Source organism: Chrysemys picta, chromosome 1 (assembly GCF_011386835.1).
Source record: "Chrysemys picta bellii isolate R12L10 chromosome 1, ASM1138683v2, whole genome shotgun sequence".
Classification (NCBI taxonomy): Eukaryota; Metazoa; Chordata; order Testudines; family Emydidae; genus Chrysemys; species Chrysemys picta.
In genome coordinates this window covers 100,102,198-100,129,169 of record NC_088791.1, presented here as the reverse complement: position 1 = coordinate 100,129,169, position 26,972 = coordinate 100,102,198, and the positions used below count along the sequence as shown (strand labels likewise).

The following is a 26,972-nucleotide window of genomic DNA, read 5'->3' as shown; positions in this document are numbered from 1 at the left end:
GATTTATTTAAAGTGATGCTTCTGTTGATAGACCCAAATAGAACTATAAACTTTTTTGAATCTTACAAATTACAGAAAACTGTTTCAAATATCTTTCTAGAAAAGTTACCTTCAGGTAAAATATTTAAAAGTATATTAGCATTAAGATATTTTTAAAGAGCTAAAACAAAAATATTTTTGAGGCTAAGCTTGCACTGTAATGAGACAGTCACTAATATATATTTTCCCTGTACCCTGGAAGGGAAAAGGTCCATGCAATTGTGCCCTTTTATTTGTTCAGTTTTTTTAGTTGTGCCAAAAAAATTTCCCCTAACCCATTTTAACCATAAAATAGCAAATCATTGTTGATTGTCAGATATCATTTCACATTATTATTTTTTCTCTGTCCTTTGGAGCTTAGTGAAACTTAAAAGAATCCTACATTCTGAGCAGTTCAAAGAACCAAATTCTTGCGTACAATTCTTGTTCCGTACAGAAGAACAGAATATTTGAGCACAGTGGTGTAAACTGAGCCATGCATAGATATATTTGCAACTAAAATACAGGTTAGGTTACATTTGGCTCACTAGCCTCAGTGATTGCATTTTAAAGGAGGGCAAAAAAACCCACACAATAGTCCTCCTCCTTCTAAAGCCAGTTATTTCTCTGGTCACAAACTTCCTGTCCTTCATGAAGTACAAAATGTTAGTTCTTTTTTTATGTTGAATTTACAGGCATTATTTAAAAACAGAACTTAACTTTTATCCCCTTCTGGGAACATGCCTGCCCAGAAGCCTTAGTGGGTTAAACTTTGAACTTGTGCATCCAGACTCAGTGTTAGCATGCACAAATGGGGTAGAAAAGCTCTTGACTGACTTTCAAATCCAAAATAAGTGTTTATGTATGCAAATACATGCCCTGCCTGCACAAATAGGTATGCACACATTTTTGTAATTACAAAATTAGAAGCCATTTAAAAATTGGGCCCAGTAGATGTCTTATAGCAGTCATAACTTTTTGCTTTAATATTTCTATAATTGTTATACATTTCACATAGTTCATTTGTCTTTTACCCTTGCATACCTTCATGAAAAAGGACTTGATGAGTCCATGTAATATGAGAACTGGATATTTTCTCCATGGTAGCCTGCCGTAGCATATACTTAGTGTCTTTTTGGTACTGAGTGCATTTGGAACTAGGTTGAAAAAATTAAGTTGCTTAATATAATCATATAAATGGTGATTCCTTTTAGAAATTAAACATATGCTTTTTTAAAGAAAGTCTTCTAATATTTCTATTTTCAATTAATGTTTAGCTTTTGCCCTATGAACAGTCTTCCCTGCTGGAGCTCATAAATACAGAAAACAAGGTAAAATGCTTTAAATTTAGAATTTTTTAATTACAAGGTCTCTGTAGTAAAATCTGTAAATATTTTTTTTTTGTAGAGCGCTTTGAACATGAAAAATGTGTCAAATATGTTTTTATTTATTATACTTTTATACAACACTTGTAACTCTGTTTTTTTCCTTGATGAGTTTAGGTTCTGAACAAAGTAATAACTGTGTATGCTGCCCTTTGCTGTGAAATCAAGAAGTTAAAATATGAGGTAATTCCTACAGCCTGTCTTTATTACTGTTATAAAATGTTTACAGTTTGGCAAATTGAAATATAGATTTTACATCTTGGCATTTTTTAGCTTCTAATCCTGCAAACAAAAGCCATGTATTTTTGTAAATTGAGTATTTATACCTTTTTAATCTAGAAAAAATCTCTCCTTTTGTTGGTAGGCGGAAACTAAATTTTATAATGGCCTCTTGTTTTATGGAGAAGGAGGTAAGTAGTTCCATTTATAGTGTCAATTAGTGTTTTCTTATGCTGTTGCTGCTGCTTATATTAAAATAATTGCACTCTTATGTTATAGGCTTAGAAATGTACTTTTACTACATTTTTTCTATTGATGAAAACCTGAACTCCTGGTCTCTGTTACAATACAAGCCCTGCATATCAGTGTCTTGTAACTACATTGAATTAACATCAAACATCATTAAGATTTTAGCCAGAAATAGCCATTATCTGCTGTGAAGCACTGGTATAGTAGTACAGGAGTACTTGTGGCACCTTAGAGACTAACAAATTTATTAGAGCATAAGCTTTCGTGGACTACAGCACACTTCGTCCACGAAAGCTTATGCTCTAATAAATTTGTTAGTCTCTAAGGTGCCACAAGTACTCCTGTTCTTCTTTTTGCGGATACAGACTAACACGGCTGTTACTCTGAAACCTGGTATAGTAGTGGGAACTTCCTTGATATTTTGTCTCTGCTTTATGTATGTGTTGACTGCTTATATGAGAGGCAGGAAATGGGGACTGATAACAAGAGAGTGTTTGAACACTTTTGGCTTTTAAGGAAGGATTTGGAGAGAGGGCAGGGCACTGGGCATACAAAGAGAGGGAGACAGTTTCTTTCAGAAAGGGCAGCATGAGGCTTTTTTTTAAAAAAAAAGATTTCATCTTCCCTTTAAATGCTGAAACCTTTAATGTAGGTTCACACTGTCTTGTATTTTAAAAAACTACTTTGTGAGCACATGTACTATCAGGGCTGCCGGGGGGGGGGCAATGGGGACTGATAACAAGAGAGTGTTTGAACACTTTTGGCTTTTAAGGAAGGATTTGGAGAGAGGGCAGGGCACTGGGCATACAAAGAGAGGGAGACAGTTTCTTTCAGAAAGGGCAGCATGAGGCTTTTTTTTTAAAAAAAAGATTTCATCTTCCCTTTAAATGCTGAAACCTTTAATGTAGGTTCACACTGTCTTGTATTTTAAAAAACTACTTTGTGAGCACATGTACTATCAGGGCTGCCGGGGGGGAGGCAAGTGGGGCAATTTCCCCCTGGCCCCGCAGGGGCCCCCATGAGAGTTTTTCAGGGCCCCTGGAGCGGGGTCCTTCACTTGCTCCGGGGGCCCCGGAAAACTCTCGTGGGGCCTGGGCCCCCGGAGCTTCTTCCACTCCGGGTCTTTGGCGGCGGGGGGTCCTTCCGCCCTGGGGCCCGCCAGCGAAGCGCCGGGTCTTCGGCGGCAATTCAGCGGCGGGGGCTCCATGCCACTGAAGACCCCAGGCCCCCTGAATCCTCTGGGCGGCCCTGTGTATTATTGTAGTTATTTTTCAAGGTTTATATATTGAATATAAGTAATTAGTCCTAAAACTCATATCCAACTCCTCCTCCCAATGCATAGATTTTTGCAAGATATCTTCAGATAAAATGTGGCAATATATACAGTGGACCAAATCCTGCTTGCCTTACTCATGAAGAGCCATAATGGCTTCAGTACCTCATGAGTAAAGTGAGCAGGGTTTGACACTGCTTGTGCTGTCAAAACATAGGCATATTAGTGCTGGTTAATCACTTGAGTCATTATCTTGGCATAAAAACCACTGGTGTCAATGGATTTAAGGCCATGATACTACTGAAGGATGGAGGCCTACCTATACTTAATTCTGAATTTCTGCATTTTAAGATAGTGTACGCCAAATTGTAACACTTTAACATAGACACTTGTTTTTAAAGTAGTAAGGGGTGGGTTATAGTGCCTCATGCCTGTGTGTGTGTGTGTATATATATATAGAGAGAGAGACAGACAGACAGACATAATGCAGGACTCTGCTTTTTTTCCCCAATTGATAGGTCATAAGATCTCCCTCTGGGTGAAAGTTTACTTTTTTTTTTTTTAACAGCATAAAACTGATAACTCATACATCAAGGGGTTACTAGTGACATCTTGCTTTTAAGCATGGTGTTTGGGGTTAAAGCACAAGACTTAGGAGATCGGAATTCTCCTCCTGACTGTGCTACTGACTTCCTGTGTGACCTCAGAGCTAGTCACTAAACTTCTGTTTTTCCCATCAGAAAGATGGGGAAGATAATGCCTCTTTTACAGTAGCCTTGTGAAGCTCAGTTCATTAGAGTTTTGTAAAGCCTTTTGAAATCCGTGGATAGACAGGACTATAGAAGTGTGTAAATTCTTTGAGGTTGGGACTGTGTCTAGCACATTCTAGGTGCGCTGTAAAATATGACTATCTTGGTTCTTTTGATGAATCATTTCTCTAACTGCAGATAACTTTTTAAAGCAGACTTCTACCAGACATGTTTAAAGCCTTTTGAATCATAGTGACATACTGCCAAACTGTAACAAAGGTCTCCCTCAAAAATGTTCTGCCTCATTGGCAGGGAGAAAAGAGGGCTGCAGCAGCTGTAAGCTGCTTATTCTGTGACAGCAGTTTGGTCCTGCTGTTTCTCCTCTTCCTCCTGGAGAAGCCAGCAACAGGGAATGGATGGGAACGCAGTCCTCTAACCAACACCTCTAGATGCATGAGAGCCAGCTGTTCCTCTTGTAGCAGCTGCCATAGCAATTGTAGGCTTACCTGGGTGAGCAGCAGCTAGCTAGGTCCCTGTCTTGGCAGGGTCTGAAAATAGGAGGCAGAGTATTTTTGAGTTGGCCTCTGGGGAAAAAAAATTCTGTTCTCCTCTCCCGATGTGACAAATTCCTGTCCTCCACCATCACATCACTATGCGCGGGACTGACCTAGGGGTGGTGTCAGCAAGATGTTTATTTGGGGTACACATCAAATTTAACAGAATGACTTGTACATTAAAAAGTGTGTGTTGGAGAAAGATACAGTCTTTAGGAATCTCAGAGCCTTCTACTGCAGAAGAGTGGAGCCTAGCTGCTTGTGCCTTTCATCCCCATTGATTGGTTTATATTGATGTAGATTTTCAAGGCTATCTTCTTAAAGCAAAGGGGGTAGAATTTAAAACGGCTGAGATTTTCTTTCACTGGACCTGAAGTCAGCTCTTTTAACAAAGGACTTGCACAAGCCCCCTCCAGACTGCTATTAGAAAAGCAATTATTGTGCACACTATACTAAGGTTTCAAATTAAATCCACAATACCACAGGTGCTTAATCCCTATTGTGGATCAACTTCTTACCCAATTTAATTTTTAAAATTAAAGCTGTTGTTATTCATAGTGGTCTTGTATAAAAGTCTTGCGCATTAAGTTTTTAATAACTCCCAGGTTGATGCATTTTAAGACTCCGTATGCCAGATTTTGTCAAATGAGATTTTATGGCCAATTATAATTGCCAGAATAATGTGTTTACAGACATAAATGCTGACACAATGTTAAACTGGTGCTCCAGGAAACTTGGTACTTTGTAACATCCTATTATTTATGTTGAGGCTAGTGCTCTGGAGCCCCAGTCATGGACCAGGACCCCATGGTACTAGGTCCTATAGAAATACAGAACAAGAAGATGTTCTCTGTTTAGCAAAGCACAGTCAAGTCTTTGTTAAGGATTCATTGGAAATACATTGCTTTATAGCAGTGTGCTTTAATTAAAGGTCAAACAAAATTGGTTTGTCATCCAGGCTTCAGTGTAATGAATAGGTTTGTCTGATATTCCTAAAGTCAGTGAAGCTTTTGTTTATCTTTCAAGCCACAGATTCCAGCATGGTGGAAGGTGATTCCCAAATACAGATGGGAAGATTTATTTCATTTTTACAGGTAAAGATTGCATCTTGGCTTTGAAGCAGTTGTAATCTGTTTTTTTTTGTTTTTTGTTTTTCTACTTGTCAAGTGGATTCATCAATTACGATATCCTATTTACATCCCATTCAACGGTACTGGGAGTCACTTTTGTATGCAGATTACAACTTCTTGCCTGCACAGCTATCACAACCAACCTCCTTCACTCATCTTTTCAAATAGAGAGCTATTAGGTGCAATTTGTTCACTATTGTGTTTCTGCACTTGAAGCTGTTTCAAGCACTGTAAGCCCAGTGTGAGAAGGCTAAAAGATTTTCAGATTCAGTGCTCAAATAAACTAGTTTACCTAAACACACTTCAACAGGAGAAAATATAGCGTGACTGTCATTTTATGTTAAAGGTCTAGCATTCTGTTGCATGTTTCTGATGATAAATTTTAGTTTGCCATTGAATAATATAAAAAGTGGTAGTGCTAGCATGGAATAAACCATTTGTTTGTTCATCTTTCTTCAGAATGAGGTAAGATTAAAACAAATTATTTAAAAAACATTGTTGATGCCTCACAAAAAAAATTCTGGGGAATAACATGCCTTTTAGAAACAATTGTGCTTATTACCAAGGACATTTGAATGAAAACAGGATATGTGTTTCTGAGGATTTCCTTTGTTCTTGGTGTTCATTCTACAGTAGAAGTTAAAATTCTTTTTCTGGCATGATTTCCATAGCAAGTGATTGTGCAATCACAAACAGGATCCTGTTGTCATGAAAAATGTACTTGTAGTAAAAAATGAAAAATATATAGTGCTTAAACAAAACTGTGTCTAGAAAATGTAATTTCAGTCTTCATTAAACAGGACTTTATTTACTGTCTTGTAAATATCGTGTATCAGAGTTCTTAGTGGTCCCCTTTGGTAGACCAAATATCAGAGGAAAATACTTGCTAAGCTCTCCTGCATGCAGTTGCTAATATCTCTGCCTTTTATTGTCCACTTTCTGTCTCCTGATTTTTGTTCTCTCCCACCCAGCCATCAACTTTCTCTTTCACTTTTCACCTCCCAGTTTCTGCTACTCATCTCTTTAGAGGAGAAGATTTGTTGATGGCTCTGTGGGCCCATGCTACATGTGCTCCTGTGGCTCAGCTGAGAGTTCTGGGAGCCAGGAGGAGAGAGTGGCTGAGTGGGTGTTTGCTTACACTCCTGTATGTAAGATATCACCCCAGGACCATTGAGGGAAGGTTGGGGAGCTTTCAAATAGTTGTATCCAATTCCTGCTTTATAAGAATCTGTAGGAAGAATCTCTCCTTAGTGAGCCTGTCCTGTTCCCACTGCTGTGCTCCATTTCCTATTCCCCAGTAGGTGGCAGTGTCTACCATCTGAGAAACACTGACATAGTCAAGGATGTGCAGAGCTGGCAGAGGGATCAGAAAATGCTGTTTTCGTATAGCTGCTACATAAATGTATTGGCTATTTGTTGCGGATTTGACCATTCTTGGTATCCAGAGATTGTTCTCAACAGAAGTAACAGCTAAATATCTACTGAGGTGATATTAAAGAGACAAACTATGATACTAATTTAGAAATACCTGTCAATGTTTCACTACCCTCTGCAGGATTAAACCACATAATGTTTAATATACTTAGAAGATTTTCAAAATCTGTCAGTTTGCTGCATAGTCTGTTGCTGACAGTTGGATATGTGCCATGAAATTGGACTTTCTGCATTAAGGGTTTAAAGGGGCAATGTTAACTGGTTCTAGGCCTGACATTTAAGTTCTGTTTTTAAAAACCTAGAAACCTCAAAGCCAAATACAGAAAGAATGTTTCAATGAAAATGAAATTAAAACCCAAACAACGTTTTTAAGCAAAGGAAAAGCAGAAAGTGAAACTGAACAGGCTGTTTGTATGTCCAAGATGAGTGAAATGCAAAATGTAAACCAACTGCATATATGATAAAAAGCCAATTTAGATTTTTTTTAACTCTTCCGTAGATTAATATAGTTTAAAGTCAGAAAGTACCAATAGGTCATCTAGTTTGACCTGAATACCACAGGCCATTACGTTTCACCCAGTTATCCACGTGTTGAGCCCAGTAATTTGTGTTTTAGCCAAACACATCTTCCAAAATGGCATCTAGTCTTGAGCTGAAAACTATCCACCACTTCCCTTGGTAATTTGTTCTAATTGTTAATTACCTGCATTTGAATTCCCCTCCCCCCCATTTCTAACTTGAATTTGTCTGGCTTCAGCTTCCAGCCATTGGTTCTTGTTATACCTGTCTCCACTAGATTAAAGAGCCCTTTAGTACCTGGTATTTTCTCCACGTGAAGGTACTTATGCACTGTAATCAAGTCACCTCTCAATCTCCTTTTGACAAGCAAAACAGATTGAGCAGTTTAAATCTCACTGTAAAGCATTTTCTCCAGCCCTAGAGTCACTTTGTGGCTCTTTTCTTCCCCCTCTTCAGTTTTTCAACATCCTTTTTAAAATGTGGATATTTGACCTGGACACAGTATTCCAGTGTCGGTCTCACCCATGCTGTATTAAAAAGGTAATAATCACCTCCTACTCCCAACTCCCATGTTTATGCATCCAAGGATCACATTAGCCCTTTTTGCCACAGTATCACACTGTTTATTTGCTTGTCCACTATGACCCCAGATCCTTTTCAAAGTCACTGCTTTCGAGGATACAGTCCCCATTTTATAGATATGGCCTGCATTCCTTGTACCTAGATGTATTGACTTTTGGCTGTATTGAAATGAATTCTGTTTGGATGGGGCAAGCTTACCAAGTGATCCAGATCGCTCTGTATGACTGCCCTGTCCTCGTTATTTACCACTCCACCATTGATTCCAGTGTGTATCATCACTAGTGGAGATGTGCCAGAAGACTTCATAATCCTATCCAGTCTTGTGGTTGCATTTCAAATGTTCACTCCTGTTCTTGTGTCCCTGGCTGAATTCTCTGTCCTCTCCACTTTCAGTTTTAAATCCAGCATGTCAGTAACTCATGAAAATAATCTTTTTTTCTGTCTTGAACTGTAGCTGTTTATCTGTAATTTGTGGCTTAAGCTTGGCATGGCTTCAAAGAGAACAATGGTTGTTTAGAGCTAGAGCAGTGGTTTTCAAACTTTAGGCTGCATACCCCTTTCCAATTAATGTAGTCCCCGCGCATCCCCATTTGAGAGAGACAGAGGCGATGCGTGGAGGGGACACACGGAGTCACATGCTCCCCAGATTTCTGTTTTCCATTTAGCAACAGCTTCTGGAGGTTTTCAAACTGTGGGGTACGCCTCCATAGGTGGGCGTGGAGGAATGTTCGGGGGAGGGGTAAGTGGCGACGCTAGGCAGCTCAGGCCAGCTCTGCATAGTGGGGCTCAGGGAGGGAGCACCACCTCCACCCTCTGACTCACTTCAGTGGGCCACCCAGCCTGTTACAACCAAAAATTGTAACTCAAATTGTAACCCAGGGTGGGTGGCCCTGCTGAGGTGAGTCCGGGGTGGAGGTGGCACTCCCTCCCCGAGTCCTGCCCAGCGTCACCGGCCTGAGTCCCCCCAGGGGGGTGCACCTCAGAGTTTGAAAACCTCTACTAAATAAAATGCATTGTCTACCATTATAGGATTTTTCTTGCGTACCCCTTGACAAGAGCTCATGTACCTTTAGGGATATGCGTAACCCAGTTTGAAAACCACTGGGCTAGAGCATGCTTTTGTCATGGAGTTCATAGAAAGCGGTGGTGCTTACACACACTGCCTGAGGGAGAGTTGTAGGAGGCCTTGTGCCTCAGAAGCATAAGGCCTTCTAGGGCTCTTTGTTTGGGGTGGGGTGTAACTTATTGCATCCATTTTAAAGGTGTACTATACTCCCTCAAGCAACCAGCCAGCTCTTGGCCATTGGATGGGTGAGGTGGGGCAAAGCCTTGCCCAGTGTCTGCACATTTATTCTGGGAGGAAGCATCTGAGTGACGCTCCCCTGAGCGTCAGGACTGTGGTTCTAGCTAGCCCTATTGCTGGCCACTCAATAAGGAGAAGGATCCTTACTCCCTCTTATGCCTCTGTGTAGCTTCATTAACCCTAAATCCTAAAGAAACACGCTTCAGGAAATGTGTCTGACTTCCTGTCCAGGCTGCAGTTTTGAGAAGCCTCAGGCTGGAATTTGGAAGTTGAACTTGGGGTTCTGGTTGCATGATTGTTGTTCACTGTCTTGGAAATAATACCAATGTATGCAAAATTTGTCATTTCAGGAGCTGTCTTGTTTTGTTACACGGTGCTATGAAGTGGTGATGAATGTAATTCATCAGCTGGCTGTTCTCTATACCAGCAACAAGTAATTATTGGCAGAAATGCTATATCCCCTTTTTATTATTAAACAAAGATGTTAGATGCAAGATGTTATGATCTCCCTAAAGCATGGTAAACATTGTAATACTCTAGTCAGAAAATGTGGAGAGTGGTTTTTAATGCAGCCTTATGTGCCCACATAAGCTACTTTTTAAAAGGATTTTATTTATTAGAAGAATCATAGTCTGCTTTAGGTGTGTTTTTGTGATGAGATGCAAGAATGTCTTTTAAACTAAAAGGCATATTTCAGGAGAGCTGTCTCTTTTCAGAAGGAACAAATCTTGATGCTAATGTGGCTGACCTTTATATCCTTATGCCTCTAATTATTGGACTTAGTCCCTGCCCTACTGGCAGGAAGAATGGATGCCTTATGTTAGCTGAGAGATGCTGTGGAGATACCAGTCTAACATTTTGAAGAAATGGTAAAATCAAATAGCTTCAGAAGCTTAAAAAAATTCGGTCGCATTATTTAATTTTAATATTATAAATGTGTGATCATAACATGTACTTGAGCAAACATGATCAGTTTTTTATTTAAACATTAGTATCATAGGTATTGTCTTGAGTATGGCTTTATGGCTTCATATGCCAATTTGACAGTAATGATGTCTTGGTATATGGGAGACAGTGTCTTACATCAGAGGGTCTTGGGCATTTACTTACTTTTTGTCTTTGGTTTCATCTGTAGGATTTAGAGCTTATGTTTTCAGATGGAGATGCTATGATTGCTAATTAGTCTTAGTTATTCATTTTTGTATTGTCAATTTTAGTGTATATCACTTGAGAGATTAAGGGCATGATTTCCAGATATGAAACTCCAGTTGAAGTGAGTGGGAGCTGTGGGTGCTTGACACCTCTGAAACTCAAGCCAATTTGTATATCTGGTCTCAATGTACTAGCAACACTCCTAGGCTAAAGTCACATGGGAAACCTATTTAGACTGAATGTTTGCAGTTTATAAAATTTTAAAAAATCATGCAGTTTATAAAATGGTTGAAAAAAGTATGCGTACAACATATTGTATTGAAGGGGATGTGCATCCTACATGATATGTGCATAACTTCTATTGTGAGTCATTACTATAAATGAGTCGGTACTAAATCAATGCAGTGTTACTGTGGTAGGGGCCACTGTACTCCTGGACCTATTATCTTACAAATCGGATGTAAAATAAAAGATGGGACTTGGTCGTTGAAAGAACTCATGATGTCTTAGAGTTAGGGATGTGAATGCTAGAGCTTTGGCCATATTCTGAATAGGTTAATTCTTTCTGACTAAGTGTCCTCTGCTGTTTTAATTGGTTATGGTATTCTTCTACCCGAGGCTGCTATTTAACAGTACTTTGCCATCTCTACACAGCTGCTCTGTTTCAGTGGTGAATGAAGTGAAGCTGGGTGTCTAGCTTGCTTATCAGTTGGTTAAGTTTGTAAAGTGTTTTGGGACCTTTGGGATAACAGACACTATAAAAATGCTAATTATTAACGTCACTGGGACTTAATACACATGTGCAACAGACTAGACCTACAATTTAGCAAACCAATGGTTCATTATGATTTGGAAAATATCAACCTGATATTGTTACATTGGTTGTCAAAACCAATTTTTAATATGCATTTTTATTATGTATTGGAATATATTTTTCTTTACTGATAACAATTACCACAATAACAACAAGGAGTCTGGTGGCACCTTAAAGACTAACAGATTTATTTGGGCATAAGCTTTCGTGGGTAAAAACCTCACTTCTTCGGCTGCATAGAGTGAAAGTTACAGATGCAGGCATTATATTGACAGGGCCAATTCAATCAGGGTGGATGTAGTCCACTCCCAATAATAGATGAGGAGGTGTCAATTCCAGGAGAGGAAAAGCTGCTTCTGTAGTGAGCCGGCCACTCCCAGTCCCTATTCAAGCCCAGTTTAATGGTGTTCAATTTGCAAATGAATTTTAGTTCTGCTGTTTCTCTTTGAAGTCTGTTTCTGAAGTTTTTTTGTTCAATGATAGTGACTTTTAAATCTGTAATAGAATGACCAGGGAGATTGAAGTGTTCACTTACTGGCTTATGTATGTTACCATTCCTGATGTCTGATTTGTGTCCATTTATTCTTTTGCGGAAGGACTGTCCGGTTTGGCCAATGTACATGGCAGAGGGGCATTGCTGGCACATGATGCTTTCACTCTATGCATCCGAAGAAGTGAGGTTTTTACCCACAAAAGCTTATGCCCAAATAAATCTGTTTAGTCTTTAAGGTGCCACCAGACTCCTTGTTGTTTTTGTAGATACAGACTAACACGGCTACCCTCTGATACTAATTACCACAATGACTTTCTTGAAGTAAAATATGCAAGAAAAACCTTTAAGGGACTGATACCTCTAACAACAATTAAATGTGCAAAATAAATAAGTTCTAGCTAATAATGGAGAAATAAGATATTGTTTTGTTTCCTTATCTATTGCAGGAATGCACCTAAAATTATAGAGACATCAGGAGTTCATTTCCAGGTGAGATGGTTTAGAGCAACACTGGTTTAGAGGATTTAAAATTTTTTTTAGTTTTATAAACAAATCTGAAAAACATTTTCTAAGTTTTCTTGTGAGAGAGACTAGAAATATGAATTAAAGCGTAATTTTCAATGTGTGTTGAAATCCTGCTCTCAGGATAGAGTTGTCCAGTCACTGTTTCTGATTATTATATGGAAATGGTCATTACATTCAGATATGGCAAATGCTAACTTTCTTAGATCAAAAGTGGATGGGACTTGTGCTTCTGTGTCACAAACACTTTTTGAGAATCCTACCTTCATTGTCAAGACAGGTCAGCTAGTTTGAGTGGCACCTCCATGCTAACTGTAACATTCCTTCTCTGTAGTGAAAGAACACTAAAAAAAATCTTTGTTTGCTTTGCATGAAACCATTTGAGTAACTACTGGAACTTCTTTAACAGACTATGTATGAGCATCTAGGAGAGCTGCTGACAGTCTTACTCACGCTGGATGAAATAGTTGACAATCATGCCACTCTGAAAGACCACTGGACCATGTACAAAAGGTATGCAAGTGGAGCCTTAGACATATTCCCACAGTATAAATATTAAAAACAGGTGGACAAATTTTGGTCTAAAGAAAATGAGTTTGAAAGCCCTGGTATTTGCTAAACTTCTAAGGCTTGAGCCTGTGTCAATGAGAGTTGCCACTGACTTCAGTGGGAGCAGAGTTGGGTCTTCATTGTGTCATCTTACTGGTGCAAGTAAAAATGTACAGTGCCAGATCGAAACCCCTACAAACTCAGCCTGTTAATTGGGCTGCTGATACAACCTTGAGTAGAAGGGTAATGGCTGCTGATGTTTGAGAGAGAATGTATTTGATAAGAAATCTTATCTTAAAGGGAAGTGTGAACTGTGGCTAAAACTACAGTATCCTGTCACCCTTACTTGAGAGTAGCCCTATGGACTTGAATAGAAATATTTGCTTGAGTAAGGGTTGCAGGATCAAGTGCTGTGTGATATTACTGTCGTGCAAAATCAGTTGAGATTTCATAGAAATCTTCTAATAGGGATGGATTGTTCTGCAATTTGCCTATGCTGACACAGTGACCTTTAAATGATTAGCTTGTGAAGGGCATTCTGTTAGGGATATGTTAGTGCTGGGGGCCTACATGACCATGTTTTGAGACTTATCATTTCCTGTGACTCCAGACAGCAACATGACAACATAGTGACCAAGGAATCCAAGGAATTTACATATTGAGTATGTTTTCTAATGCCTTTCTTCTTTCTTGACCAAAACACTGGTGAAGCCATAATCAAAGAAAGCCTCATTATATTTGCAAGCACGTTTCTCAGACACTTGTTTTCCATTAATAACTGCATTACTAGACTTGCTGCTGGAGGTTGAAGCACCTACTCTGTGTAAAAATGAATGCATTGTGCCTCTTATCACAAATCAGAAAGAGGAATTCACTATTAACCAAATGAGGCCACAACTTAGGAAGGCTGTGTGCTGATACTAGGGCAGCGTGGAGACAGTGACTTACTATGATTCTTTATCCTTGGGTACCAACAGGGTATGCAGGGTGGCATAAAAGAAGATATGGGCACTGTCTTAAGGAGCTTACAAGCCACTGCAGATTCGCGTCTCAGAAAAGGCTACCGCAGGCTCTTATCTGCTCGAGCAGAGAGGATGCTCTATTGATGAGGCTTTTGATAAGGGACTACTGCATTCAAGTCCCTCAGCTGGGTGCTTACACAGCCAGATGGTGCAAATGGCCAAATTGGCATCTGCACAGCCACCTTCACACGGCCAACATGTCCTAACCTGCTCCACAAATGCTGCACCAGGAGGCAGTTGTTTTGAACTACAGAATGGCACCCTCTGCACATGCTGTACATGTGAGGTTGTGCTGTGCAGACGGTGCCATTTTGTAGATCAGAAGGGCAGCTTCTTGGTGCAGCATTTGTGGAGCAGGTCTGGACAGGTTTAGGGGCAGACAGCATCATCTCGCAGGCTGAATCTGGCCTGTTGGACCCAGAACTGCTGATGGTGAGACCCTATTTGGGGTCACAACTAGGGTTACCATTCGTCCGGATTCCCTCGGACATGTCCGGCTTTTTTGAGTTAAAAATAGTGTCCGGGGGGAATTTGTCAATGTCCGGATTTCCCCCCATGCAGAGCTTACAGGGCAGCCGGCCGGATTGTGCCACTCGCAGGGGGCTCCAGCAGCCTGAGCCCTTCCTTCACTTCCCCCTCCTCTCTCCTGCAACTTGAGACCAGTCCCCTCCTCTCTCTCCCTCCCTCTCCCCCCCTCCCTGCATTCGCAGATCGCGGGCCGGCCGTTCGCCTCGGGCCTCCGGCAGTCTGGAGCTCCGACCCTGCACCCCTCCCCTGCTGCCGAGCGTGCCGCTCTGCAGCACAGTAAAGGGGCCGGGGGTCGGAGAAGCGGCAGGGAGGTTCTGGAGGGGGTAGTCAAGAGACAGGGAGCAGGGGGGAGGGTTGGATGGGTCAGGAGTTCGTGGGGGGGGGGCTGTCTGGGGGTTGGGGGTGTAAGGTTTTGGGCAGTCAGGGTACAGGTGGGGGGGTCTCAGGAGGGGGCAGTTAGGGGACAAGGCACAGGGAGGCTTAGGTAGGGGGTGGGGTTCTGGAGGGCAGTTAGGAGCAGGGGTCCCAGGAGGGGGCAGTCAGGGGACAGGGAGCAGAGGGGTTTAGATGGGTCAGGAGTTCTGGGAGGGGCTGTCAGGGGGTGGGGGTGTGGATAAGGGTTGGGGCAGTCAGGGGACAGGTAGGGGGTAGGGTCCTAGGGGGCCAGTTAGGATGTGGGGAAGGTCTCAGGAGGGGGCAGTCAGGGGACAAGGAGCAGGAAGGCTTAGGTAGGGGGTGGAGTCCTGGGGGGCAGTTAGGAGCAGGGGTCCCAGGACGGGGCAATCACGGGGACAAGGAGTGGCGGGGAGGGTTGGGGGCTCTGAGGGGGTGGGAATGGGAGGGAGTGGAAGGGGCAGGGGCGGGGCTCCTCCCGTCCTCTTTTTTGATTGTTGAAATATGGTAACCCTAGTCACAACTCACAGTTTGCAACCTATGTGTTAGTGACTCTAGACTCTTAGAATACATCTATACTGCAGCTGGGAGTGTGCTTCCCAATGCGGGTAGGCAGACATGCTAGCACGCTAGCTTTAATGGAGCTAACAATAGCAGTGCAGCCGGGGTAGCATGGGTGGCGGCTCGGGCTAGTCGCCCAAGTATATACTCAGGGAGTCCGGGCAGGTTTGAACTCAGGTGGCTAGCCCAAGCTACCCCGGGCTACACTGCAATTTGTAGCACACTAGCTTGAGCAGAGCTAGCTCGTGTCTGCCTACCTGTGCTTGGAAGCACTCTCTGCTGCAGTATAGATATACCCTTAGAATGGAGGACTCCTTGAAACAAATATAAGATGCGATACAGATGGGGTTATTTTGTTTTAATTGGATTGTGTATATTCTTTCTCAAGGCTACTAAAATCTGTCCATCACAACCCTTCAAAGTTTGGGATTCAGGAAGATAAACTGAAGCCATTTGAGAAGTTGTTATTAAAATTGGAAGGCCAGTTACTTGATGGGATGATATTCCAGGTAAATAAATGTAGATTAACACACATTCCACAGTACGGTGGGCAAGTTGTATCCTAGGGACTTAATTTCTAAAATGTTGTATAATAGGATATTGATCTTCTGTAAATGCTTTGATTTTCGTTAAACTGGATATGATTTACTTTAGATATTTTCCTTACAGCTACAATAGTTCTGATTTTGAAAGTATTTGTTAAAACATGAATCATTACCCCATAATCATCATCAGGCTTGTTCATATGACAAAATAACATGTGGCTAAAAGGTAATTGCACCTTTCTTGTTCAGCTCAGAAATGTGCAAGTTCATAGCTAGTATTTCTTGCCATGGAGAAAAACCTGAAACATGTTTGAAAATACAATTTAAATACATATTGTTTATAAGCCTGCTGTTATCTGTCTTATTGAAAAGTGTTTGCATTTGTGACGCTGAAGTTTTAGACAGATTTATGGTATTGACAGAGCATAGGGAAAATTATGTGTTGATCAAACTAGTTGGCGCACTGAACAGTAAATTATGAAGTCACAAAACAGTGCCAATAATGAGCCCAGACCTGCACTTCTGTTGCAGTCACTGGGAGTTTTTTCTGAGTAAGAAATGCCATACTGCAATCAGGTTTGTAACAAGAATTTCATTGATGTGGACACAGTGGAAAAATGAAAATAGACACTGATGCAGGCAGGTGGCATGTAGTGATGGCAAATAATTTAATTCTACAGGCATGAATAGTCTTTCAAGCCAAAAATTCCTTGTTTTTCTTTTACAACTTAACAGTCTTGGATATTTTGACTTAAAACTGTGTGCAGATCTTTGTTTTAAGTAAAATCTTTCTTAAACTTTAAATATGGAAATTAAAGGGGCTCAGATGGTGGGAATCAGTGTAGCTGCATTGTCTCAGAGGAACTATGCTGAAATACACTATACAGAGGATCTGGCCCTTAATACTTAAATTTGAAATTGTAAACAAGCATTGAAACAAGAGAGCCATTTCACGTTATTTTGCATTTAGGTCTTTTATAATTGTTATATCCTAATTAATGTCAGTCCCCTCCTCCTATGAATAACCTCCTAGATGCCAATTGTAAGTACACTTTATTGTCAAACATAGTTCAGTTTATTCAGCGAGAAATGCTTCTTACTTCATGGAATCATATTGCCAGCTAGCTAAGAAGAATTTTCCATTTTAATTCTCTCCAATGTCACATTTACACAAAGACTTTATTGTATGTTTAATTTGGATGGCTCAGTGGGAATTTGTCCAGTATGCAAGCAAGACAGCTTTTTTCCTCCTTGACCAGAAAAAAGAACGCGAAGAAAATATTAAAACAAAATTATAAATCTAGTAAATATTTTCCATTATATCCACCAACATACTTTTTCTCTTTCCTTACTAAGGTTACAATATCATGTCTGTCTTGTTTTTGAACATTTCAGCTTCATGATTCACATCCTAAAAACAAATGAGGCAATACCCTTGATCAGCCAAGAGCTTTTTAGTAATGTATTTTATTCTGGAAATGCATATAGTCTGCCATAACTGAGTTGTCTGAGTGCCTTACATAAGCAAAACCAATCAATAACAAAACATAAAGACCACATTTTTGCTAAAAAAAAAATAATCTTATCCCCTAATACTAAAATTCATTCCGTGTAATGAACCAAACAAAACACATTTGAACATTGACTTCAGCTGTATTTTAAATTGAAACTGTGACTTTACAGATTCATGCTATGAGACAACCTATTTGCAATAACAATATTCATTGGATGCCCAGACTTCATGGAATTAGCATTGTAAATGAGTCTTGTTTTCTTTCAGGCCTGTATAGAACAACAGTTTGACTCTCTCAATGGAGGAGTGGCTGTCTCGAAGAATAGCACTTTTGCCGAAGAGTTTGCACATAGTATTCGCACAATTTTTGCAAATGTTGAAGCTAAACTTGGTAATTCAAGATGTGCTTTTTTTCATGCGGACTTCATTGTTTGTAAAAGTTTTTATATTGTTTGTCTAGAAACAGATTTCAAAAATATTTTCTTTTGTATGTATTTATACAAGGTGAACCCTCGGAAATTGACCAGAGAGATAAGTACGTAGGAATTTGTGGTCTCTTTGTACTGCATTTTCAGATTTTTCGGACAGTAGACAAGAAATTTTATAAATCGTTACTGGACATTGGCAAAAAGGTGAAGATTTTGCTGTTTCCTTTAATAATTTAAAAAATATATTAAAAGCAAAATTAAATAAAATATATTTTAGTTTTTATTAAAATGCAGTTTGGCTAGGTTTTTCAAAAGTAAAACATAATTATTCTGAGTACAAAAGGAGGTTGTATCTACCTCATCTCCATTTCTTTGCTATCGGTATTTGATGTATCAGCTTTAATATTATTCTAACTTTTTAAAAGCTTATTTTTGGATAAGTTAACTTGTTTACTCTCTTGATGGTTTTAGATTGGGTTACAAGCTTGGCTAAGTTACAAAAGTGAAATGTTTTGATTTTATTAAAGATAGTTAACGTTCTTGAGAAAAAAATATTTTTTTATTGTGGTTTCTGTATATGTATTTTTTCTAATACATTAGGGGATTGAGGAAAGACTTTGTACCTTAACACTTTGGCCGTAAGATGTTACCGTTCCTTGGCATTAGTGGAAAATGGAAAATCTTGGCTACAGTAGAATTTATTGTAGCTCATTCAAAATACATGAACATATGAGCAGTGCATGGCTTAACACACCTGAGAAACATTTACAATAATAATTCTGCATATTGATGTAAATATATGCTTTTCAGGGCAGGAACTTTTTTTCCCCACATAGCACTTGTGCTGCATACAAGGAATAGTTGATTAATACTGTTAAAGTTTTGCACTCTTTCTGACATATAACAAATAGTTCAAGTAAAAAGGTTCTGAGCTTGTGGGGGGTGGTATAATGTTGATTTTTAGATTTTTGTAACTGGAATTAATTTCATGTCAATCATAATTATTAGGAATTGCTACCCTGTTTGTTTGATTTTAATTTTTTCTCCTCTTTTGGTGCTCTAGGTGCCAGCCATCACATTAACTGCTAATATTATTTGGTTTGCTGATAACTTTCTGATCCAGAAAATGCCAGCTGCTGCCAAACTTCTGGATAGGAGAAGCCATCATGCGATTAAAACTCAAAGGGAGAATTTTCTACAACAGAAGGCTCAGTTACTTACCAAGTAGGTTTTATAAAGGACTGCACCTTTTGATATACTGCTTATTATCATTAACAAACTTAGAAGAACATAGATGAACATGATATATTGGGGAAAAGTCAACATGCCTTTTGCAAAGGGAAATCATGCCTCAGTCTGTTAGAATTTTTTGAGGGTTTCAACAAGCATGTTGGCAGGGAGATCCACTTGATAATAGCGTACTTGGACTTTCAGAAAGCCTTAAACAAGGTCCCACATCAAACACTCTTAAGCAAAGTAAGCAGTCATGGGATAGGAGGGAAAGTCCTCTCATGGATCTGTAACTAGTTAAAAGATAGGAAACAAAGTATAGGAATAAACAGTCAATTTTCCCAATGGAGAGAGGTGAAATAGCAGGGTCCCCCAAGGATCTGTACTGGGACCAATGCTATACAACATATTCATAAAAGAGCTGGAAAAGGGGATAAACAGGTGGCAAAGTTTTCAGACAATACAAAATGACTCAATAGTTAAGTTCAAAGCTGTCTGTGAAGAGTTGCAATGGGATCTCACAAAACTGGGTGACTGAGCAACAAAATGGCAGATTACATTCAATGTTGATAAATGCAAAATGTAATGCACTTTGGAAAAATTAATTCCAGTGATACATACAAAATGATGGCCTCCAAATTAGCTGTTACTACGCAAGAAAGATCTTGGAGTCACTGTGGATACTTCTCTGAAAATATCTGCTCAATGGTCAGCACCAGTCCAAAAAAAAAGTTAACCGAATGTTAGGAACTATTAGGAAAGGAATTAGATAAGACAGAAAATATCATAATGCCACTGTATAAATCCATGGTACGTTCACACCTTGAATGCTGTGTCCAGTTCTGGTCACTCCATCTCAAAAAAGATATATTAATATTGGGACTGGTATGGAGAAGGGCAACAAAAATGAGGAGAAGTGATTAAAAAGACTGGGACTGTTCAGTTTAGAAAAGAAATAATTAAGGGGGAATATGATAGAGGTCTATAAAATTATGAATGGTGTTGAGAAAGTGAATAGGAAAAGTAATATTTTTTTTATTGGACCCACTGCTGTTGGTGAGAGAGACAAGCTTTTGAGCTTACACAGAGCTCTTCTTCAGGTCTGGGAAAGGTACTCAGGGTGTCCACTCAGTTGTGATGCACTGAGTACGTTTCCCGGACCCGAAGAAGAGCTCTGTGTAAGCTCAGAAGCTTGAGTCTCTCCCCTACAGAAGTTGGTCCAATAAAATATATTACCTCACCCACTTTGTTTCTCTAATACCCTGGGACCAACATGGCTACAACACTGCTGGATACATAGGGGAAGTGTTACTTAATCCTTCACATAATGCAAGAACCACGGTCACCCAGTGAAATTAATAGGCAACAGGTTTAAAACAAACAAACATAAGGATGTACTTCATACAATGCACAGTCAACCTGTGGAACTCCTTGCCTGTGGATGTTGTGAAGGCCAAAAGTGTAACTGGGTTAAAAAAAGAACTAAATCATGGAGGACATGTCCATCAATGACTATTAACCAAGATGGTCAGAGATGCAACCATATGCTCTTGGTGTTCCTAAACCTCTGACTGCCAGAAGCTGGGAGTGAATGAAAGGAGATGGGTCATTTGATAATTGCCCTGTTCTGATCATTCCCCCTGAAGCATCTGGCACTGGCTACTGTTGGAAGACAGGATACTGGGCCAGTTGGACCATTGGTCTGACCCAGTGTAGCCATTCTTATGTTCTTAACTTTTAATGAATTTTTAATAATATCCAGTGTAATCAGTATATCCATCCTCTACAACTACAGTATTTAAAACAAATTGTACAATACTGAGTCAGGCATTAATATGGTAACAGATGATATAGATTCTTTGTTTTATGGTTTAAACTTGGTAAAGCTTTTTACCCTGAAATAACTTAAATTTTTTTTGCACAGTTTATTTTTGGAGATTTATTCACTACTTTAATTTAAAAAAAAATAGTGCATCTGAGTGGGCTATTCATTCAAGGTATTAACAATGAGATCTTATGCAACATGGCCTTCTGTTAAGAAAATTGGAGGACTGAAATACCAGGAGATCTAAGTTTTAATTCTGACTCTGACTTGGATTCATTGTTCAAGCTTGTGCAAGTTTCTTAACTTCTGTTTCTTAGTCACCCCACTTGTCACATGCAGGCTAATACTTACCTTATGGAGCATTTAAGGTTGTGTTTGAGGCACTCTAGTACCCATTGCAAAGGGAGCAAAGTATTGCATTTGGAGACTGAATATTCCTATGCATTTTCTTTGGGAGGGACTAGCTATCGATGCTTGGTAATGGCATTCAGCTGCTCTCTGAAGTGAGTAACCTATTTTTCTTTCTCCAGAGAGATGCAGTCATATTATGTCTTTGTGAGCTCATGGATGACAAAAATGGAATCTATCTTGTCTAAGGAACAGCGGATGGATAAGTTTGCTGAAGACCTTTCTAACAGATGTAATGTCTTTATACAGGTGGGTTATTTCTTACTATGCTGCTAGTTTAATTATATGTAGTGTATTTGTGCAGCTTTTTGCATTAAGAACTGGGTGATTAGAAGGAAGCTAGTGAGTATTGTAAACGAAACATAGAAGTTATGTGGTCATCTCGGCATTCCCTTGCAAATGCAGGGTTTTTCCCTGCAATATGTTCTCAAATGTGTTGTCCAGTCTAGTTCTTAATAGAACTAGAATGGTATAGAATAGAATGGTAGAAATGGGGCTTTCCAGGAAGTGAAAAAAGTAATATGTCTGACTGAATCTTCACGGGCTGAAGCTGGAATCTTTCCAATGAAGCTTCAGTGATTTCCCAAGGTATTTCCCATTTCCCATTCAAGTAGTCTTTCTCAAGTATAATGTCAATGCTGAGATGCTTACATTGAGGCGGGGATGGCAGTCTAATTTAGTTGTATTTACCATATTCTTATTTCTGGCAACAAGTTCCAGGCTATTGCCTAATTGTGTTGCACTCAACGACAGTGCTTTGGAATAATCTCTGTAGCATCTGATGCAGTTAATTTTCTTTTCTGGTAAGAGTGCATAGTTTTGCTGTATGTGTACATGATTTCTGCATTTATTTCTTGCACATTTTGTATGCAGCTTCCTGACAAAACATTGATTGAAAATAAATGCAAGTTTAATAGAGAATGTAAAATAGACACACAACATTAGTGTCTTCCCCATTCATTTGTAGCAGCTCTGTCCTCACTTCTGCCTTTGTTGATGGATACTGCTAGTTCCAGGCTTCAGTATCAACTGAATTTTTTCCTTCTGAGTTCATAGTATACATGAAAAGTTTATTTTTTTTTATACTTAAACTCTCTTTAAAATGAGAATAAAGAATTAAGGATCTGAAGATATCCCAGTGGGAGAATCTATTCTTCTCATTTTGAGTAGTTACTTTTAATATGCTGTGATATTTTTCTCTATACCAAATTGAAAGTTTCACCTTTAACTTGCTATATTTCTCCAAGTTTTTGCTGTATTCCATTTGAAAATTGTATTTTGAATACTTGGATGCTGTTCTGGACTTTCTGGATGTAGCCTAAATTGATTGAAAGAGTTTGGCACATTTTAATGTCTATGTTAGTGATATTCTTTGGATTTTTTTCAGTTTTCCCTTCCTTTGTTTTTTATTATGAAATTTGGATTTTTAAAGAAGTTGTAGAGGTTTACAATGACTTCATATCTTACTGATTTCACTTATCTCTTGGGGACTTTGCAACTGTTTTTGCTCATCCTAGTCCAATTTCTCCATCTTGATGCCTCTCTTGGTTGGGTTTAGGGTGACCAGATAGTAAGTGTGAAAAATCGGTACACTTTTTTTGTGGGTGGGGGTGGCAGGGCAGTATAGTTGTGTATATAAGACAAAGCCTCTAGTATCGGGACATCTGGTGACCCTAGTTGGGTTACAGTGAACTCGAACTGTGATTAGTCTGTCTGAATGGTTGGTTCATTGGCTTGTGATTTAATTGTATTGATTGTTTCTAAAGCTATAGTTAGCTGATTTAATGACTTGCAGATTCCTTTGCAGCTTCATAATTACAAACTAACTGACAGATATTCACTTCCAGTTTCACGTGACTATACAAGCTTGGACTGTCCATGAGAGAGCTGCTTATGCTCTGGAGGGTTAGTGAAAAGGCAGGAATTTATGTTCTGTATGGTAATAAAAAAAAATAGAGAATATTTACTTGTCTGAAATTACTGTGGAGTTTCTTTTTTCCCCCCAATTTGTTTCTAGGGTTTTCTTTATGCTTACAGCCTTAGCACCATCATTAAAACCACAATGAATCTCTACATGTCAATGCAAAAACCTATGACCAAAACCTCGGTGAAAGCATTATGCAGACTTGTAGAACTTCTCAAGGTAGGTTATAGGATTGGCATTATGATTTCATTTAAGCATCATTATACAGCTGCTGTGAGACACCACATGCAAAGAACGGAGTGATAGAATGTGTCAAAGTGACTTCTAAAAGATTGGATGGGATGGAGGAGAGAAAGGGAAAGTATATTTATGTAATTTCTAAACACCTCCACAGTTTGCTTTTTATCTCAATCCTCTTTTTTTGCAGGGAAAGATGTTCACTGTTTTGAAGAGTATCTTTCTAAAGTTGAGCTGAAATAGAGAAAACATATAGGGCTAAGATTTTTAAAGAGAAATGGTTACCTCTAGTTAGAGTCTGAAAACCATATATGGACGCCTTAATAAGTGGCCTGATTTTTTGCAAAAGTTTTGGGTGTTCAGCATCTCCAGTTAATATAAAATACAAGGGTGGTGAAGGGAAATCCTGTATTGCCAGGTGGACAGTGTGGTTAGTATAGAAAGAAATTACTTAGATTGTCACTTTATAATTAATATGAACCACTGTGTTTTGGAACTGATGCAGGCAATAGAACATACATTTTATAGAAGAAGTATGGTTGTGGCCGATTCTGTGACACACATAACTCAGCATCTCCAGCATCAGGCGCTTAACTCTATTTCTATAGCCAAGGTATGTAATCCAAGTTTCAAGGTATGGAATCCTATGTCACCCTCAATAGTTTTATTTAATCTCTCATTCCAAATCAAAATTATTCGCCTGATTTGAAACTGTCTGTGGTCTCGCTCCACCCTGTCTATTACGATTTCTATTGCTATTATTATAGCATTTAAGAACCCCAATCAAGAATCGGGGCCCCATTGTTCTAGGCACTGTACTGACATGAACAAAGATGATAATCCTGTTATATCGTTCCTCTTTCTTCCACCAGTGGCACACACACTCTCTACGTTCTTCTATTCACTTGCTCCTCTTATCTTGGCCTTGTTCTGATCTTTTCCTGTGGCTAGGGCTATCAAGCGATTAAAAAAAATTAATCACGATTAATCGCACTGTTAAACAATAATAGAATACCATTTATTTAAATATTTTTGGATGTTTCCTACATTTTCAAATATATTGATTTCAATTACAACACAGAATACAAAGTGTACAGTGCTCACTTTTTATTTATTTTTTCTTACAAGTATTTGCACTGTAAAAAAAAAAACAAAAAAAAATAGTATTTTTCAATTCACCTAACACAAATACCGTAGTACAATCTCTTTATCATGAAAGTTGAACTGACAAATGTAGAATTATGTAAAAAAAAAACCCTGCATTCAAAAATAAAACAATGTACAATTTTAGAGCCTGCAAGTCCACGCAGTCCTACTTCTTGTTCAGCCAATTGCTCAGACAAGTAAGTTGGTTTATATTTGCAGGAGATAACGCTGCCCGCTTTTTGTAGGCTCTGAAGCTTTACATTGTTTTGTTTTTGAATGCAGTTATGTAACAACAACAAAAAATCTACATTTGTAAGTTGCATTTTCACGACAGAGATTGCACTACAGTACTTGTATGAGGTGAATTGAAAAAATACTATTTATTTTTTGCCATTTGTACAGTGCAAATATTTGTAATAAAAATATGTACACTTTGATTTCAATTACAACACAGAATACAGTATATATGAAAATGTAGAAAAACATCCAAAATATGTAATCAATTTCAATTGGTATTCTATTGTTTAACAGTATGATTAAAATTGCGATTAATTGTGATTAATTTTTTAATTGCAATTTTGTTTAGTTAATCACATGGTGCTGTTTGTTCATTTATTACTTTACTGTTACTTTATTAAAATGATTTGTGATGGTATGTATAAGCATGCACACTGTTACAGTTTTAGGGCTTCACATACACAGTACTTTCAATGATTACTATATAATGTTAAACTTCTTTGAAAGGAAAGGGTAGGACAAATTTAATGCTTATGGAAGTGCCAGTTGCCTGATATCAAATGTACACAGGTGCTGTGCACGCTTCCCCAGAAGTGGGACCAATGCACCTCACTTGGAACACTTGCTGTCCTTGGATTTCTGAATTACGTTATGTGGGCAAAGGGAAAAACGGGATTTCAGCTTGGCTCTCCTGATGTGAAATGCTAGTATATATGTTCTCTTGCAACTGAACTCCAATTTGCATGATGTAAATGGTGCTATTGGATTTTCCATTTCTCCTGTGTGTGCGCATAATTCTGCTCAGTGTTAAATACATTCCATATTTAAACAGTAGAGGTGCATATTATTCAGATTCTTACTTAATATATGTAACAGAAACTTAGCTATAGTCTAGCACATCTCCTCTATCACATTGAGTATAAACAAAATGTTTGTTTTAGTTTAATAAACAGATCTAACACATTTCAAAGGGTACCACTGTTGAACAGAGAACCAGCAAACCTGTCTGAAACAATAAAGCTGCTATGAAAATTACACATGCTTTAAAAATGGGCAATACCCATATGATCAGATAATTGTTCTATAGTTTTTTTACAGCTTTAAATAAATTCCAAGCTTAAAAAATAGCAATATGACCCAAGCGCACTAAAAGATTTGTATGTCAAACAGATACCAGGAGATTACCCCGCTGCCCCCATATGAATAGATTGATGTTTAATTCCCTTTTTAAAAGGTAAACAAAAGGCTCATATCCGTAAACAACAGCATAAAGTCACTTACTGCAGGCCCTCTGTGGTATTTGCTAATCTGTTAATGTGCTGTTCCAAATTAATGCAGCATTAAGGTGTACATAGTGTATTCCGCAGCACAGCAGTTGTTTTGCTGCGTGTACCTGGAGCATCTGACAACGCTGAAGGGGAAGAGTTTCAAGCTGAGCATGTATCCTTATAATCAGAGAAGGAATTCTCTCCTATGGCACCAAATCTTGCAGGGAGTTATACCTCTTTTGAATCAAATCTATACTCCTAAATATGAGCCTAGCTTCCTAACCAGTCACTGATCACGTTCCCGCTGAAGTCCATTGCAAAAAATTCCACATACTGCAGTGGGAGCAGAATTGGGAGCTCACTTTGGCAGTTGGTCCTTGCTATGTTTTTCCACTTATACAATGTCATAGAAAAGTGCAGGTTGACTTGGGGACCTTCTTCACGTGTGCACTTATAGATTTGTGGTTATTCAGCCCATAAAGTTGGGCACTGCTGGATTTCTTCCTAGTGAAAGAAAGTGCTCCTACAGGAACACTAGGGATGGTGTATATAATAGAAGTGATGTGTACATGCAAAGCTATGTGCACGCTTGCACAATGCCTGTTTACTGTATACCTGTCTTATGCCAGTGCTGAGTTATGTATATTGACCAGCATTTACAATAGAGAATCCAATTAAATTTGGGAGAGGAAGGAATCTGGATTCACTTAGCTTGGTTCAAAAAGTCACACCATTTCCGGTAATATTCTATAAATTAGGCAA

General features: G+C 38.9%; 1 protein-coding gene across 4 annotated transcripts in view; it reads left to right on the top strand.

Moving 5' to 3' along the window:
* Positions 1-26,972, top strand: part of WASHC4 (WASH complex subunit 4) — a 59,518-nt gene that overhangs the window by 6,437 nt on the left and 26,109 nt on the right. For all 4 annotated transcript variants that reach the window (XM_042843619.2, XM_005300781.5, XM_065564818.1 and 1 more), the window contains exons 3-16: positions 1,296-1,349; positions 1,521-1,586; positions 1,768-1,813; positions 5,474-5,541; positions 9,766-9,848; positions 12,321-12,363; positions 12,806-12,909; positions 15,838-15,958; positions 17,775-17,898; positions 18,012-18,139; positions 18,999-19,159; positions 21,521-21,647; positions 23,416-23,541; positions 24,065-24,172. In XM_042843619.2, the coding sequence (XP_042699553.2) occupies positions 1,296-1,349; positions 1,521-1,586; positions 1,768-1,813; positions 5,474-5,541; positions 9,766-9,848; positions 12,321-12,363; positions 12,806-12,909; positions 15,838-15,958; positions 17,775-17,898; positions 18,012-18,139; positions 18,999-19,159; positions 21,521-21,647; positions 23,416-23,541; positions 24,065-24,172 (1,359 nt within the window). The remainder of the gene's footprint in view (positions 1-1,295; positions 1,350-1,520; positions 1,587-1,767; positions 1,814-5,473; positions 5,542-9,765; positions 9,849-12,320; positions 12,364-12,805; positions 12,910-15,837; positions 15,959-17,774; positions 17,899-18,011; positions 18,140-18,998; positions 19,160-21,520; positions 21,648-23,415; positions 23,542-24,064; positions 24,173-26,972) is intronic.